The following is a 16,773-nucleotide window of genomic DNA, read 5'->3' on the forward strand; positions in this document are numbered from 1 at the left end:
TTATGATTTTGGTCAAATAGAGAGAAGGAAGACCATACAAGGATGGATGTTGTTTGAATAGGAAGGAATAGTAAACCAGGCAAGGCTGTGGGAAAGAGAGGGAGACATGAGAAGAAATCTTAGATTGCTCCCCTCTCGAAAGGTTGTAATTGTGGGAAAGTTTAAACCCCCGAATACATTTGATGGGAGTGACTGGCCCAAAGAATTGGTGGTTATTATAGATGATGACGATGAAGAAACGAATTAGATAACAAGCATGGGTGGCTTACATACTACAATGGGAGAATCCTAAAATGCTAATCAATGGAGCAAGGAAGATATAGTTGAAAATGTGGTCTCTCCGCATGTGTCGCCTGCTATCAGTGAAGATTAAATAGAGCATGATCAAGTGGTGTTAATTTTAGAAGGAATGAAGGTAAAGTATCCTGGTAAAGTGAAAATGAGCAGCTATGAATGAACATTTTAGGTGAAAAATATGGTATTGATAAAGAACTTGGAATTATTGCAAAGGATAATAATAAAAAAGGAATTACATCTATATGGAAAGGGATTGTAGCTCATCGTAGATTCATTATTAGTTATATAAGAATGGTGTTGGGGAAATGAGATAATAACAAATTTTGGCAACAAACTTGGATTGGAAATTGTCTTTTAAAAATTCAATTTCCCAATCTTTTTGTTAAGGGAAACTCAAAAAAGTAAGAAGATCAGTGAAATTGTGAGAGGAAGAGGCGATGGTGCAATCTGGGATATTCAATGTCCTTATAGAAGAGTAAGTAGTGTTGTGGCAAAGGAGATTGTGCAATATTTGATAATACTACAACAGTATTTTTACTGCCCTGATGAAGATGATAAGTATGTATGGACCCCAAATAATTCATGAGGTTTTTCTGTTAAATTTGCATAAAAACTGATATGCTATGATAGAGTTAGATGGGTGGATAAAAGCTTAGTTAAGATCTGGAGATGGCAAATCCCTCTTAAAGTTTGTGCTTTTGTCTGGTTACTTACACAAAAGAAGTTGCTAACTATTGATATGTTGAGAATAAGAGGTAAAGTGCTTCCTAATGTATGCTTGCTCTGCAAAAATGGTGAAGAGTCGGTTGATCTTCTACTTTTAACTGTAATTTTGGGAGAAGTATTTGGAATTGGGTCTCAAACTGGTTGGGTTTGCAAGTGAACGTTATTTCAGAGGCAAATAGATTCATTGATAATTGGAAACTTACAAATGTGGGAAAAAAAGGTAAAAAGATTTGGAAAGTAGTAAAATCTGCTACTGTTTGGGAGATATGGAAGGAAAGAAACAAACGATGTTTTGAAAACCAAAGCAAATCAGTTAATGATTTGTAAGAAAAGATTAGAATAACTATTGCAAAATGGCTATCTGTTGTAAAGGAGTGGTGGGGGGCACCTCGTGTGGATTTGATGTATAAGCAGAATATTCTGGTAAAAGAAAGAAGTATCAGAGAAGTTCGGATAGGAATTTGGAGAAACCAAAATCAAGGTGTATTAAAGTAAATTTTGATGGAAGTTCAATGGGAGACCCAAGCCCTACGGGGATTGGAGGTATTGTTCATGATGGTAGAGGGAATGTATTGCTAAAATATTTTGGACATGTTGGGAATATTACAGCAAATGTAGCAGAAATGATATCTTGTTTGCAAAGTGTTAACCTATGATGATGGAAGGAGACTCACTAAATGAATAAAGTGGATAAAGAAAGAAGCTGAATTTTCTTGGTCATTGCATGGATTAGTGAGAGAAGTAAGGGTGGAATGCAATGAAGTGAATGTTAAGTTTGATCATATTTTTAGAGAAACAAATATAGAGGTTGATCGTCTTGCCAAAAAAGTTGTATCTTTAGCAAATCTAAGTGTTGTTATTTTGTAAGTCTGTTTTTTTGCAGTTGGTTTCTTTTTTGTTTTTTGTTCTTGTTTTTTTGGTTTTAACTGCTTGTTCTAGGCCTGTGTGGCTGTTGTTCTGAGCCTGTGTGGCTCTATAAAACTGTTAGCCCGTGTGAATTTGCTATGAATGAATGAACGGTGACTAATTCTCAAAAACCACCACGACCCAGCCTGTATTTAAAAATCAAAATCAATTTCTGTTGCAAGTGATTCTAAGTGGATTTCAAAAGTTTAGACTTTAGACTAATAAAAATATTCTGAACCACGTCATTTAGCTGAGGAAGTAAATGTATAACATGCTCATGGGCAAGTGGTACCTACGTAAGGGTAACAATAGGTTGGGTTGGGTCGGGTCTGGCGGCCAAAATCAAACCCGACCAAAAAAATTAAAATATTTATATATTTAACTATATTATGATATATATCATATATTGGGACCCCAAAAATATTATTATACCCAAACTCAACCCGTGAGGTCCAATTTTCGATACCTATATGGGTCTACCCTTTGGGTCCTTGGTCGGATCCGGGTCCATTGCGACCGCTAATATTCATGCTCTAATTCACGTAAAACGTGGAGTATACATCTTTACGTTTAATGCTGAATTTCTGAAATAAATACGGTTTTGAAATTTGAACACTACTTTCCCCGTTTTGATGGGGGTAGAAAAATCTAGGGAAGTTGAGACTTAGAAGTCAAATAAGAAAAAGAATGGTACTTTTTGGTCATTTTCCGAAGTCGAAATCTGATTAACTATCGCAACTCCCGGCACCTGCAAACGTACCCATCAAAAACGCATTCACCCTGTCTCTCTCTCTCTCTCTCTCTCTCTTCGGCACAAAGAGGAAAGGATTTCTTGACATCTCTGCAACAACATGAGAGTTAATATGCAAAGACACTTCTATTTTCGGAAGTTATGTTTCGTGGCTCTGGTGATCGCTGCTCATTTCTTCACCACAACGGAAGCTCTTTGCCTCGATGGCAACTGCAAGGTCACCCCCTCTCTCTCTCTCTCATAAGCAAATGATGAATGAATGAAGATTATTGTCCTCTCTCTCTCTATATCTCTCTATCTCGTTCATAAGCAAATGATTAATGAATGAAGCTTATTGTCCTCTATTTGCCTTTTTAATAGTAATTTCAAAATCTCAAGATTTTTCATATTTCAAACCTTTTCAAGTCCTCGTCGTTTCCATAATGGATCTGAATTTTGCAATTTCCTGGTAATGTATCTACTCAAATGAAAAATATGTGAAGAATGCACAAAAAAATAAAAAAGAAAGTGAAGAATGGAGATCCTTTAAAAGCTACTTCTTTCTGATCTGAAATCCTTTGTATAGGAGCTTTAATGGAACCTTTTGAAAATTTCTATCTTTTTTTCGCTTTTGCTAGCAAAGAAGAAAAAAAAGATAAAAATTCTAGCAATTTCAACCGAAACAGGAAATTTTTTTCTTTTAGGAATATTTTTTTTGTTTCTAAATCTGATATTTCGTGATTTCTGGTAAAGCAGAGGAAGCCGCAGTTTGGTTGCCAGCTGAGACTGAAATTTTCGTCGCATTTTCGGATTTCGTCGTATTACGCGGATTGATAACTACTTTTCTTTTTTCAAGCTATAGCCGATCCCTTTCGGCGTATTTGAAATTTAAAAGTTCGAAAAGTTTGAATTAAATTGAAGAAAAGTTTGCCCTTTTCTCTTCTGCAACCAGTCCTAATTTCTTATTTCTTATTCTCATTGAAAACACGAAGAAAAAACAGGAATAAAATTTATATAAGGTGTGAACCTACTGTACGAGTTTGGTGCATCTAAAACCCCTTATAAAAGGTGCACCTAAAAACCCATTAGAAAAGGTTGTTCCCACGCTAAAAAACCCTCCAATCTTATAAATACGAAAATATGGGATTTCTAATCCTAAAAATAGTTTGTCTTCTAATACATTTTATTAACGGTCTATTTTCATGATTTTCTAACTGTTTATAGATGGCTTTGGGCACCAAAACTGCATTTTTAATGTAGTTTTAGTATAAAGTTGGCGGCTTAAACAAACCTCACCCTCTAGAAAAAGCTTGATTACTTGAAGATGTTTTAGAATCTTGTCCGCCCATCACGTCAAATGATCCTGACCGTTCATTCCAATGTGTCATGTCATTGCCAACCGTTCGTCCGTACGACCTTATATTGTTTTAAGATCTGCCGTAGATTTTGTGAAGGAACCGATTTCATAAATCGGAACCGTATGCTTGAACGAGTCCATGAAAATTCCGACTTCGAATGAGTCCACCAATCCGCCCCTAGTTTGTACATGCCAAATGGTATTTTACTCCCGCCCGAGTCGAATGTCTATTTACTCACCTCTCTTAGAATTAATGTTAAGACTCTAGATTATCGGTACGTATTCTATTCAACCTATTATATTAACCTCAATAAAAAAAAATTTCTAATTGTACCCTCTACACACGAAAAGAAAATTAGTATCTCGAGATCGAATAGAAACCTCAATTTTTAAAGAGCAATGATCCTATGAGACCCTCACACACCTATGTATGTGTAGGACCCCAAATAATCACTATTAAATTTGACACAGATATTTAGAAAAATCAAGTTTCACACTAATGTGATAACGTTTTTAGATATCTATGCCAACTTTAATGGTGATCCTTTGGGTCTTACACACATGGGTGTGGGAGAGTCTCGTAGGATCATTACTCATTTTTAAATGATGAGCTCTAATTGTGAAACTTCATTTTTTAATTTTTCTTTTGAGAATAATCATTTAGTAATTCTTAATAAAAAGTATACAAGAGGACGACTTACTTTTAATACAAGGAGGCCACAATTATTTTGTCCATCAAACTTGGGTGGTTATATGGGTCTAAGGACTAGACTCAAAGTTCAAGAAAAAAAGTTTAAACTTCGTGTCACACTTTAAGACATCAAATTTAACATCTTAAGAGTGATTATGACTTTGTAGTAATAATAAATGGCCTCATGCTATACAATCTCAATTCTTAATTGGTTCTCGGATTGAAACAATCCTCCCAAGTTTGACTGCCTTGTACCAAAGATAAATAGTTCTATTGTAAACTTTTCCATTTATATATATTAGGAATTTTAAGGTGGACAGTTGTAATTTTTCGATTCTTTGTACGTGTTAGACCTCTTTTACCTTCTAAATTGGAAAAATTATTGAATTAAATATTTTACCACTTTACTTATATCTTTTAATATAAGTTCAAAATACCCATAAAATATTTGGTTGCTTAGTGACTTAACTCCTTTTACCTTTCTAAATTATAAAATTTGTCTAATTACTTATAAGAGATAACAACTTACCAAATCATTGATATCTTCGGATTTAATTTCAAATAGCCATAAAAAAAAAATACATGATCTTGAGTTAAAAATAGCAGCAAATGGATATGATGCTAAATAGTTTGTTTCATGGACATCTTGATAAATTTCTCTTTTACATTTCAAGCTTTGAAGAGATGTTTTTTTTTTTTTTATACATCCACAAGATTCTTAATTGATTGATAGTAAACAGGGCTCCACCTTGTCCTAGAAAAATCATATAGGAATCCACCCATTTTCTTCATATTTTGAGTGGACTACTAAAAGTAGTATTTGGTCATCGTGCCAACTCATGACCTTCGTCCTTGTTATGATAGATTTAGGACTTAGAAAACATCTCAAATTACCAAAAATCTACTTAGCCTTATAATTCATAAATTTGGAGCTCTAGTAACGGTTAGATAATTTTGAAGAACTAAAATAAACGTCAAAAAATTACAAAAAGAATTGTAAGCTTTAAAATGACAAAGTAGATTATTTTAAGGCTTAGTTTTTTATTTTATTTTTAAATTCATTGTTATGATAGTCCATTTAGAAACATGGGAAAGGTTTCTATGCTTTCCTACAGCATAGAAGTTTTATCCTTTCGTTACCCTCCAGCCATCCAATTTTGATCAAGAGAGCCACTCACCGTTTGATTTTAGATCCGACGTCTCAAAGTATTTTATTTTTAGTTTTTTTTTATATAAATTGTTTGAGTATGAAATTTAGTACGTGTCATCTTCTCATTGGGGCACACATATAAAAAATATTAAAAATAATTTTCGATAAAATATAATGATCAAAATACCCCTTGAAAATTTCAAGGGTATTTTGATCATTTTATTTTACTAAATTTTTTTTTTTTTTTTTTTTTTTTTTTTGCTAGTACGAGTTTAATAGTAGAATGGATGTTCAAAATTTGATGTCAAAATAGTTTATAGAAAAAAATTAAAAATAAAATAATGTAGAGACGTGACATTGTGATTGGGACAATCTTAGCCCTCTATTCCAACAGTTGGATAAGGGGATAATAGAACTTCCAGGAGAGCACAAAAAGCTTGCCCTTAGAACAGTGGCCAAACTTATCCCCATTAAAACGTGCTAAATGTTTTTCTACTTTTCTTTGATAGTAGGTCAAGCTGGAATCGGAAAGGAGTTAGTTTGGCTTCCCATGTTTTTCTATTAATCAATTCAACTTATCAAGAAAAAATGGGTTGCAAATAGAAAACTGCCTTTTTATTTTATTTTATTTATTTTTATTTTTAATCACTATTTTGGATTATTCACATTCAATCTGAACCGTCGATCCAACGATTCAACATGGATCTATGAGTGAACCATCCACTCCACCTATCCGGTTTGAAAGACTGGCTGGATTATTGAAAATGTAGGTCGCCAAACTAGTCCATGTGCTACAATCGATCCTTTTTTTTTAAATAGCATTTCTTGTTTGGCTTGATTGAATATTGAATAATAATAATGAAATGGTCAAGAACAGGTGGGGGACATGTGCGTGAAGGATAGCAATTGTGCTCAAGGCCTTCACTGCGAGACTTGTCTTGCCAATGGTCATGTGGCACCTAGATGCACCCGGATACAACCTTCTAATCCCCTAAACAAGGTAGGTAATACTGCAAATTATTTCTTAACTTTATTGTATTTATATGTTTACATGCTTGAGTATGTTTATGTATATTTATTTTTGGAAAAATTGCATAAGACTCATCAAAATATAATTTCTAATCAATTTATCCCACCTAACTTTTTCGAGCAACTTCTCTCTAAAAATCATGTTTCCTAGCAAATACTCCTAATACAAAAAGTTCGTACAAAAAATTCAATTTTTAACAAAAGTACCATTTTTGTTCATAACAAATCATTTCATATCCCAATAAAAGAAAAGCACTTGTACAATTTCAACTGCTCATTTCAAAACCACCTAGGGCCACTTCAAAAGAGCCATACTAGTCATTTCAAAATACAATATCGCTGCCCATTCAAAATGGCGGATTGCTTTTTTAAAACGCCGGACTGCCCATTTCTCCAATAGCACATAATCCCGGACCGCCACAATGAAAGACTGCTTTTTTAAAACGCCGGACTGCCTATTTCTCCAATAGCACATAAGCCGGATTGCCCATTTCTCCAATAGCACATAATCCCAAACCACCACAATGAAAACCGGACTGTCCATTTCAATAAAATAATCGCCAGCCGGACCGCCCATTTCAATAAAATAATCGCCGGACCGCCATTTCAATAAAATAATAGTCGGACCGCCTATCCTCTCCCGTGAAAATGATCCCTTATGTAAAGGAAGGGTATAACTTTTTGTATTAGGGTATTTGCTCATAAACATTTTTTTCATATTTTATTATCTCATAAATATGAGTCAAAGATATGCGAATATATCCATTTCATGTCCAAAAATAGATCTTTTATTTGTTGGGCACCCTGTGATTTTCTCTTTTAGAAATAAAAAAATTACCCTTGTCTTTGCTTATGTCTTGGATCGGAACAAATTACTATAATTCGTCCTCGCCTACGAATTAGTTGACATTTTTCACGAATCTTACGAACAAAAGCTCTTATTTTCATATGTATTACTCCTTACTTAATTGGTTTTTAGAGAGGAAGTTGCTAGAAAAAAAAAGGGTTTATACAATTTTCCCTTTATTCTTCTCCTTTTTATATCATTGTCCTTTATATCATTTTAGGGAAGTATTCGACAACACAACAACCAATTGTGTGGCTTTCTAAAAGCCAAAAGCTATCCATGTGTTGGGCCCATTGATTGCTTGAACATGTTGCAATACAACAATAAGTGATCGTCCAACAACTGAAAGTCGCTTAGGCAATTTTGATACCTAGAACCCCAAAATTGCACTTTATCAACTCCTATATTAAATTTGTGGGAAAGTTACGTATATATCTGTTATAGTTTGCTTTATTACAAAATTACCAAATAGTTTATGTTATTATTTATATTTTATTTCATAATGAAAATTTAAAAAAAATATATAATTTTACCTTTTTTCTGTTATTCAACAACATAATTTAATGGATTTTCGATTGTTAAAAAATAATTGATTTTCTGTCCGTTTTTTTTTTTCATGTCATAATTTTTAAAAAAATACAATTTTACCTTTTTTTGAACAGCATAATTTAATGGATTTCCGATTGTTCAACAACGGAAATCGGAAATCAAGCTAATTTCGATTTTTGAAAAACTGAAAATTCAAATTTTCTGTGGTTGAAGAACCTAAATTTTTGGTTCTTCAAGAACCAAAATTTTTCTCTCTCGTACGTCCTCTACGTATTCTCTCTTTATGGATTTTTTTTCTCTCTCTCGTACATCCTCTTCATATTCTCTCTTTATGGATTTTTCCTTTTTCAGTGGTTGATAAACCGAATTCAATGGGTTTTCAACAACCGATATCAAGCCAAATTAACTAGATAAACATATGGAAGAGTTTAAACCCACCTATGTAATAGATAAACATAGGGGGAGAGAATGGATAAACATAGGAAAGAGTTAAATGGAAAAGACGGGTAAAGGGTATAAAAAGAGAATTTGGTTGTTCAAAATTTGAATTTAAAAAAATTTGATTAGTCGATTGAGAGAGAATAAATTTTTGTTTCTTGATTGGGGTGATTTATTGTTGTTGAACAACACAAAATCTATTGAATTTGATTGTTCAACAACCGAAAAACGGTAAAATTGTCCTCTTCTTTTTCTTTTTCTTTTTTTATGCTATAAAATAACAAACAAATAGGTAATAACAAAAACTATTCGATAATTTTGTAATAATGTAAACTATAATGGATATGTACGTCATTTTTCTTAAATTTATTTATTAAATGCAACTCGATTGGTTCTAGAATTGCCCAAATCGAATAAGTCTAGTTAGAAATGTACCCTAGCTAGTTGGGGCCTATATCTTGTTTTGAAACACTATTATACATTATGCAGTACAAACTGTTGACATTATTCACTGGAAAAAGTCTATATAAGGTTGATACCATATATTATAGAATTAAGGTACACATCAAAACTTCATCTTGATGTTAAACTATATAATAATTATTTTGAAAAACTATCTAATTGATCATTTCAACATCAAGATTTTTGGATATGGGAAAAAAATAAGATTTTGAAAATAGTACTTCTTACAACATATTATCTGAACCTTCTATTTTTAAAATTTTCGTGTGTTTATAGATTTGCACTATTTTTTAAGCTTAAAATTTTATAATTAGATATAAAAATAGATTCTCAAACCATCCTAAAATTTTTGACACCAAAATTGTACTTTATGACAAAGTTTGGAAATGCGCCTTATTTTGACCATTTAAAATTGCAACCTTATACAAACCACACCCTTATTTATGTGCTACCCGTTAGTTGTAGACGGACCATGTAGAAAATTGTCATTAGAGTTGTCCCGTGAATTATAGTTTTGGGGAAGAGAGGGTCGCACCCTCTTCCATCACCCATCCAATGCATTGATTGGATGACAATGTGCCTCATGACCACATAAATATTTATCAAAGAAAGCCACATACGTCTCTCTTATGTAACTATTCCCGTTCCTTGTGTATCTTCTATAAATGTAAGTTAACATTTGGCCTTACGCCACTTTAGATTGCGTGTCTACTCTTTCTTAGATAGACCATCATCCAATCTCAACTACTACACAAGGCCTCTTGTTTTAGGTTTATTCGGAATTACGCAATCGTTGAGGAAAAAGTGTATTCATGATTCCTATAACCATGGCAAATTGCTGTACATTAACAAAGAAGAAAAAGATAAAGAGGCCATCGGAACTCCTTTCTTGGTTAAATCATGGTAATAGAGTTTGCTTCCCTATAAACATGATGAAAAGTAACAGTAATACCAGAAGATAACTCAATCAACTTGTAATAAGGTTAAAAACCGTCAAGGAGGTCTTAAAAAACCTTTACACCAATTAATGACATTGTGAAGGTCTCCTTCAATGATCAGATTTTGCTTCATACCTCTTTCCCTATAGATCCACATTCCTTGTAGTAAATATTCAAATTTCACATGATTAAGCAGTAACCACCCCCACAACGCCTAGCATAGCAAAAAATTATCTAACCTTCGTGGTTTCTACATTCACCCCCAAAGCGACCCCATTTTATCTTTATCACCATCCATCATCCGTGGCACACTAATAGACAATAAAGGGCAAAAGCTAGCAAAAGGTCTCACCTATAATGAATTAGGTAGAATTTTGTCGAGATCTTGATTTGAAGGTTGAAAATACATGCTACTGTTTGAATTTTAAACTTTTTTTTGTAAATCAAATTGAGATGAAATTTTAGTCATTTATATTAAAAAATAGGGTGCACAAGAAAAAAATTATAAAACAAATAATTTTCAAAATTAGAAATGACCTAAATACCCCGAATACATAAGGGAGTAATTTGGTAATCTTAATTTATTAAAAATACTTTTTTATATTTTTATATGGTGCACAATGGTGTTAAATATGTCATCTAAAATTTCATCTTAATATTAATTGTAGAAAAGAATTAAACTTTAAATAGTGACATATGTTTTCTACTATCCAATCAAAGATTTGACCGTTGGGGTTTCACTTATATTACTATTCATGATAGGTGCCACCTTTTGATGGCCTTTTCCATGACGAAGTAGTTCATGAGTCTAGAGACGCATTCCACAATAGCGTCCCCCGACGCACTAAACATCCATCTACAAGATGCATGTTAGAAAATGGTTGTCCTATTTGTCAAAAAATAAATAAAAGTGGTTATCCCATCTAAGTTTCAAATTGACAGTGTTAAAAGTACCCAAAATTTTCAATCATTTATTTTTAAAATTTACATTTTTTTCAAATTTGTATTCATCATGGTTCACATTTTCATTACTTAAATTTTTAAATAGATTTTGGGGAGAGACCGCATTTAAATAGATTAGTTGGCCGACTCATTGAAATCTTCTCTCTCTCTTTCTCCCTCTCATGTACATATAAATATTCAAAAAAAAAAAAAAAAAATAGACATAGGAAAACCTAATGGCTCTGGACTGAACTTGTATAGCATTTTACTCTACTTCCCAACCATTTGATCTCCATTGGACGATTGAGAATGTGTATTTCTTTTAAAACTTTAATTAACGTTTTTTATACATCAAATTAAGCTAAATCATGCATGTGTGTACTTCTTAGCGGCACACACATGAAAATATGAAGAAAATCTCTAAAAAAATAAAATGACCAAAATACTTATGCTATACGTTGAGAGAATTTTGGCTATTTTATTTTTAAGAATTAATTTTGTGTATTTTACGTTCCTGAAAATAAGGCTGACACACTCTCAGGCATTCAACCTAATGTGATTTGTTAAAAATAAGTAAATAAATAAATAATTGAGTAGCACACAATCTCAACCTTCCGATAGATGGATAGATGGAGGTAGACTTAATTATTGGAAGAATTGGGTATCGATCTAGTAGTAGCTTTTTTTCACGCATACACATACACATACATTATGACCATACATTTTCCATGGTCATTATAGCATACTTTTCCACAATTGAGATTGAAGCACTAATACAGAAGGAAGATCTAAAACGAACAGGATATATCGGATTGCTGCATTATCTCATGACTATTTACGTGGGTACAGTGGTGAAATTATGGTCACTCGGCATTATTGAATAGATAGTCTAAATGTACCTAGTGCTAGGATCATTGGAATTGGTGATTAGTGCTAATGCTTTATGCATATTTCTTAATAATCATCTAAAATGGTAGGAAATCTTTTCCAATGTGTCTCAGGTGAAGGGACTTCCATTTAACAAGTACTCATGGCTAACTACCCACAACTCCTTTGCCATAATTGGGGAGAAGTCCTTACCAGGAACTACTCGCCTCTCTCCTTCGAATCAACAGGATTCCATTACCAGCCAGCTTAATGTAATGCGCACATTCCATCATTTGTGTAGTGTGCTTATTTTCCTGTATGTTCTTGATATTCGTCTATTTTTTTTTCTTTTGAGTTTGAATAATTGAAACCATTGAAAAAATTGTTAACATTGTTATCCATGTCACTTTTGTTATTCGTCTTCTTCTTTTCAGAATGGAGTGAGGGGGTTGATGCTGGATATGTATGACTTCATGAACGATATTTGGCTGTGCCACTCTTTTGGAGGCAACTGTTACAATTTCACAGCTTATGTAGGTGCTACGCAAATATAATTTGTACTTTTGACACACATGCGCGCACACAAAAAAAAAAACTAGAGATTTTGGGCTAAGAGACGGGGGTGATGATTCATAGATTTGAGACTCAAAATGAAGATTTGTGGCGCAATGGTGAACTGATGAAATCATGGTTTTAGAACTGCAGTAAAATTCTGCCGAAATTCATCCCCCACTTTCATCAAACTGAATATATTGCTAGTTTCATCAAACTGAATATACTGCTAGTTTTGCATCGAAATATCAGTCCAAATGTTCAATTTCTAAGGCATCGTCATAAGGTCATATTTTTTATGAATTTGAAGCCCATTATTCCCCAAAAATCAAAAGTTCAAGAGAAATTTGATTCATTAGTCTGAAAATATGAAAGTGTCGCCCTTAATTAAATTGACATTTACAGCAACCGGCACTCAATACCCTGAAAGAGGTGGAGGCCTTCCTGGCCGCGAACCCATCAGAGATTGTCAGCATCTTCATTGAGGACTACGTGACATCACCACAAGGTCTCACCAAGGTCTTTACTGCAGCTGACCTCAAGAAATACTGGTTTCCAGTGAATCGAATGCCAAAGAACGGAGAGGATTGGCCATTGGTCTCAGACATGATTGCTCAGAACCAGAGGCTTGTGGTTTTCACCTCGAAATCCTCCAAGGAGGCAAGCGAGGGCATTGCTTATGAGTGGAGATATCTTGTGGAAAACCAATGTAAGGATCTTTCTATACACCCACTTTGGGTCTCTTTGTTTCTTCCATTTTTATTTTGAAAACTACTAAAATCGCCGTATCATTTTTTTCCAATGGAAATTAGTATATATATAGAGAGAGAGAGAAAGAGTTTATATAAAGTTGCAACTTTAAACTATAGAATCAAAGTATATATCAAAAAATCTATCGGAAAATGCTATTTTGATGTTGAGAAACCCTTTATTGATCATCTCGACATCGAGATGTATGGATATGAAAAAAAACAGACTTCGAATCTCAAAAAGTAGTACATCTTACAACATATTATATGGAACTATCCATTTTCAAGATTTTTATGAGTTCAAAGATCTACCCGATTTGAACCATTTTCGGAGTTTAATTTTATAACTAGCTATGACATTCTTAAAACATCCTACAAAATTTTGACAGCAAAATTGCATCTTATAATCAAATTTGGAGGTGCTCCTTGTTTTGATTGTTTAAGGTTACAACTATATATATATATATATATATATATATATATATATATATGAAAGATACTACAAAATACTTATAGGCGAAAATGAATAGTAATTTCGCCTACCTCATCGCACGGTCACGATTGTCCTGTAGTGTTTCATTTTAAATTTTTTTTCTACAAATCGGAATGACTTGAAATTTGAAGCACTTACAAATTATATTTGTGTAGCACCGATAATTATATATATGCATTTAGAAATTTGTACTCATTGTAAATCATTTTTTTCTTGAAACAGTTTTTTGTGCACTGCATTAAGATTGTATGTCTGGAGATTTACTATGAGAAAACTCCATAGGGAAAACTCCGTAAGCAAATGGAAAAATAATAAGTTGGGAAAATTTTATGATGATGTCATAACCTTTTCGCAATTTTAAAAAAAGTTATTTGGAAATTATGCTATTTCTGAAATGTTAGGATGATGTCATGACCTCTTTGCAATTTAAAAAAAAAAACTATTTGGAAGTTATAGTATTTCTGAAATGTTATGATTATTTTGTGAAATAAATGGAAATTTTTATTGTTGTGGTACACATAATATTCCACGTCTAGCATAAGTACCAATCCTTCTATCCATGGATATGAACCATCAAATTGATCAATCAATGACTGCAATCAATCAAATTTCGCATTGAAGTTTACTCATATTTGAAAAAAATTACCCAACACTTTCTATGGAAGTTCAACAATTTTCCCAGAATATTGGAACAACTGCAGCAAAAATGTAGGGCAATTATGGGTGTGAAATGATGTGCACCCTTTACATTTTGATTATTACGTCCAGAATATGCCCAAGGGGAGTTTACTTTATGGAAAAGTACACAATAAGACCACTTACTTTTGATATAAGGATTCACCGTCATTGCTCATGTGTGTCATTGATCAGGCTCAAACTTCATAAATAAAATTTTGAAACTTCATGAGGTATCCTAAGTGGTCTAATTTTACATCTACAGTTGACAATGATTGTGGTCTCCTTATACCAAAATAATTGATCTTGCAGTATATAATCCCTAGTGCATTTGTTTCCCATTTTCACCTCCGTACTTTTAGGAAATTTACACCCTGCTTTGTGCCTTGTTAGTTCCAAGAATTTTACCAATTCCCTTCAACCACTGAAAGCTTGAAATCTTTAATCAGATTCTGAATTTGGAGAGCTTTGCAAGTTAATTTATGGACTATCGTTATGCTGATTTAAACTTCAAGATTTGGAGTTTTCTTTGTTCTTGAAATTAATTCTGATGGCCTTGTTTCCATTTGTTAAACAATGTTCTTTCAAACATTTTAACTGTGTCCTCTAGATGGTAATGGAGGAATGAAAGCGGGCTCCTGTCCAAACAGAGCTGAGTCATCCCCAATGAACACAAAAAGCAGGTCATTAGTCCTTCAAAACTATTTCCCAGACGACCCTGATCTACCTACGGCCTGTCGAGATAATTCTGCTCCCCTGATTAGCATGATGAATACTTGTTACAAAGCTGCTGGTGATCGTTGGCCTAACTTCATTGCAGTTGATTTCTACAAGGTAAAGAGCTCTCTCTTTCTCTCTCTCTCTCTCTCTCTCTCTCTCTCTCTCTTAAGCCCAAAAGTTGGGTTTTTAATTTTCAAGGTATTTCATTACTTATAAATATTTTGTAAGAGAAGTTGCTCTCTGTTTCTTAAGCCCAAAATTTCAATTTCAATTGTTCAAGGCATTCCATTTTTGATAAATTATTTTGTAAGCCTTCTCTTATGTGGTTTTTAGAGAAGTGATGGAGGAGGGGCACCTGAAGCTGTGGATGAAGCCAATGGACACCTCGTATGCGGCTGTGGCAATATTGCCAATTGCAATGTGAGTGGAATTTAATGGAAATGTTTTAGTTCTGTAAGAGATTATAGAAAAGGAACCCCATATGTTGCATTGTCATTAAAACATGGAATCAAATTGGCATGAAGCTTCGGGGACTGTTTGATCGTCACTTTAGTTAAGTGGTTAAGTGGCAAGTGGTGGAGCGGGCGGTGGAATGGTGGTAGTGGCAAGGCTGTGCAATGTGTGTACGTGTTTACGAGAGAGAGAGAGAGAGAGAGAGAGAGAGAGAGAGAGAGAGAGGGGGGACAATCCAAGTGCCTTTGCCAAGAATGGCTATTGGAAGTCAATTGCAATTTGTAATCAATTGATATTTTTAAATCAAACATGCCTTAGGGCACTTGCAACATGTCAAATTGCAATTTTCTCTATTAATACATTTGGCCTAGAAACATATGAGGCGTTAGTCTTCTAATTGAGACATGAAAAACCTGGGAGTGGATGACCAAAATGGCCCATTATCTATCTGTTCCAATTCAATTTTTGAGCATAAAATTAGCCCACACAAAAGGCAGTCACAATTTTCGTAGTTGTCAATTGAACTGAATCGCTCTTATTTGATTTTCATGGTAAAAGAATAGGGTACATATGATACATCTATGAAGGGCCGGATACTGGTCTATACAAATTTTACTAATTGTTTTCCTTGTTTTTTTGCATTTTTCATTCTAACATTTGCAGTAGAAGTGGTGCTTATTTTTATTTTTATTTTTTCGCTCTAATTTATCCTTTTTATCTGGCTCAAATTGGGTGTGTCGTGTGTTTGTAGGCTAATGCAACCATGGGGGTCTGCAGCGACAACAGCATGGATCCTGCCGCAGATTCCATTCCTCTGAAAACAACTCAATCATCAGCAGTCTCTGTAAATAGCCCCACATTGTTCAGCTTGTTGCTGCTTTTGCAGTTTACACACTTGTGAGCATGGTTTCACCAAAATTATAAATCATCATGCTTACCTTTCATCATATACATCTCAATTCTCTTTTATTTTTTATTTTTTTCATCCAGTACAGCCATTACAGTTTTTTTCTGATAGACAAAGGTGATTTTTTTTTTTTTTTGGTTGTCATGGAAATTTTTTCTGAAGAAGGTTATTTTAAGGGACTTGAGAGTACTTGTTGTTTGATATTACATGGGAGTAGGTCCAGTTTACTGAACATAGATGGCAAGGATATGAGATGGCAAGGATATGAAGCAATAGGATAAAATTGTATGTAAAA

The 16,773-nt window shown here is 33.6% G+C and overlaps 1 protein-coding gene across 1 annotated transcript; it reads left to right on the top strand.

Annotated features, from left to right (window-relative positions):
• Window positions 1-2,723: 2,723 nt before the first annotated feature.
• LOC18436825 (PLC-like phosphodiesterases superfamily protein) lies at window positions 2,724-16,518 on the top strand. Its single transcript, XM_088851761.1, has 8 exons — window positions 2,724-2,897; window positions 6,735-6,857; window positions 12,064-12,201; window positions 12,364-12,462; window positions 12,887-13,190; window positions 15,009-15,232; window positions 15,452-15,538; window positions 16,323-16,518. The coding sequence occupies exons 1-8, from the start codon at window positions 2,781-2,783 to the stop codon at window positions 16,470-16,472; spliced, it is 1,242 nt and encodes a 413-aa protein (XP_088707887.1). The 5' UTR covers window positions 2,724-2,780; the 3' UTR covers window positions 16,473-16,518.
• Window positions 16,519-16,773: the final 255 nt, after the last annotated feature.

Source organism: Amborella trichopoda, chromosome 11 (genome assembly GCF_054954075.1).
Source record: "Amborella trichopoda isolate Santa Cruz 75 chromosome 11, AtrichopodaSantaCruz75HAP2 v2.0, whole genome shotgun sequence".
Classification (NCBI taxonomy): Eukaryota; Viridiplantae; Streptophyta; class Magnoliopsida; order Amborellales; family Amborellaceae; genus Amborella; species Amborella trichopoda.

Bases quoted from the DNA above. Each gene is read 5' to 3' on its own strand.
- LOC18436825 (XM_088851761.1), top strand. From the start codon at position 2,781: ATGAGAGTTAATATGCAAAGACACTTCTATTTTCGGAAGTTATGTTTC. The intron at 6,858-12,063 runs GTAGGTAATACT...AATGTGTCTCAG, and splicing joins CTTCTAATCCCCTAAACAAG to GTGAAGGGACTTCCATTTAA. The intron at 13,191-15,008 runs GTAAGGATCTTT...TGTGTCCTCTAG, and splicing joins ATATCTTGTGGAAAACCAAT to ATGGTAATGGAGGAATGAAA.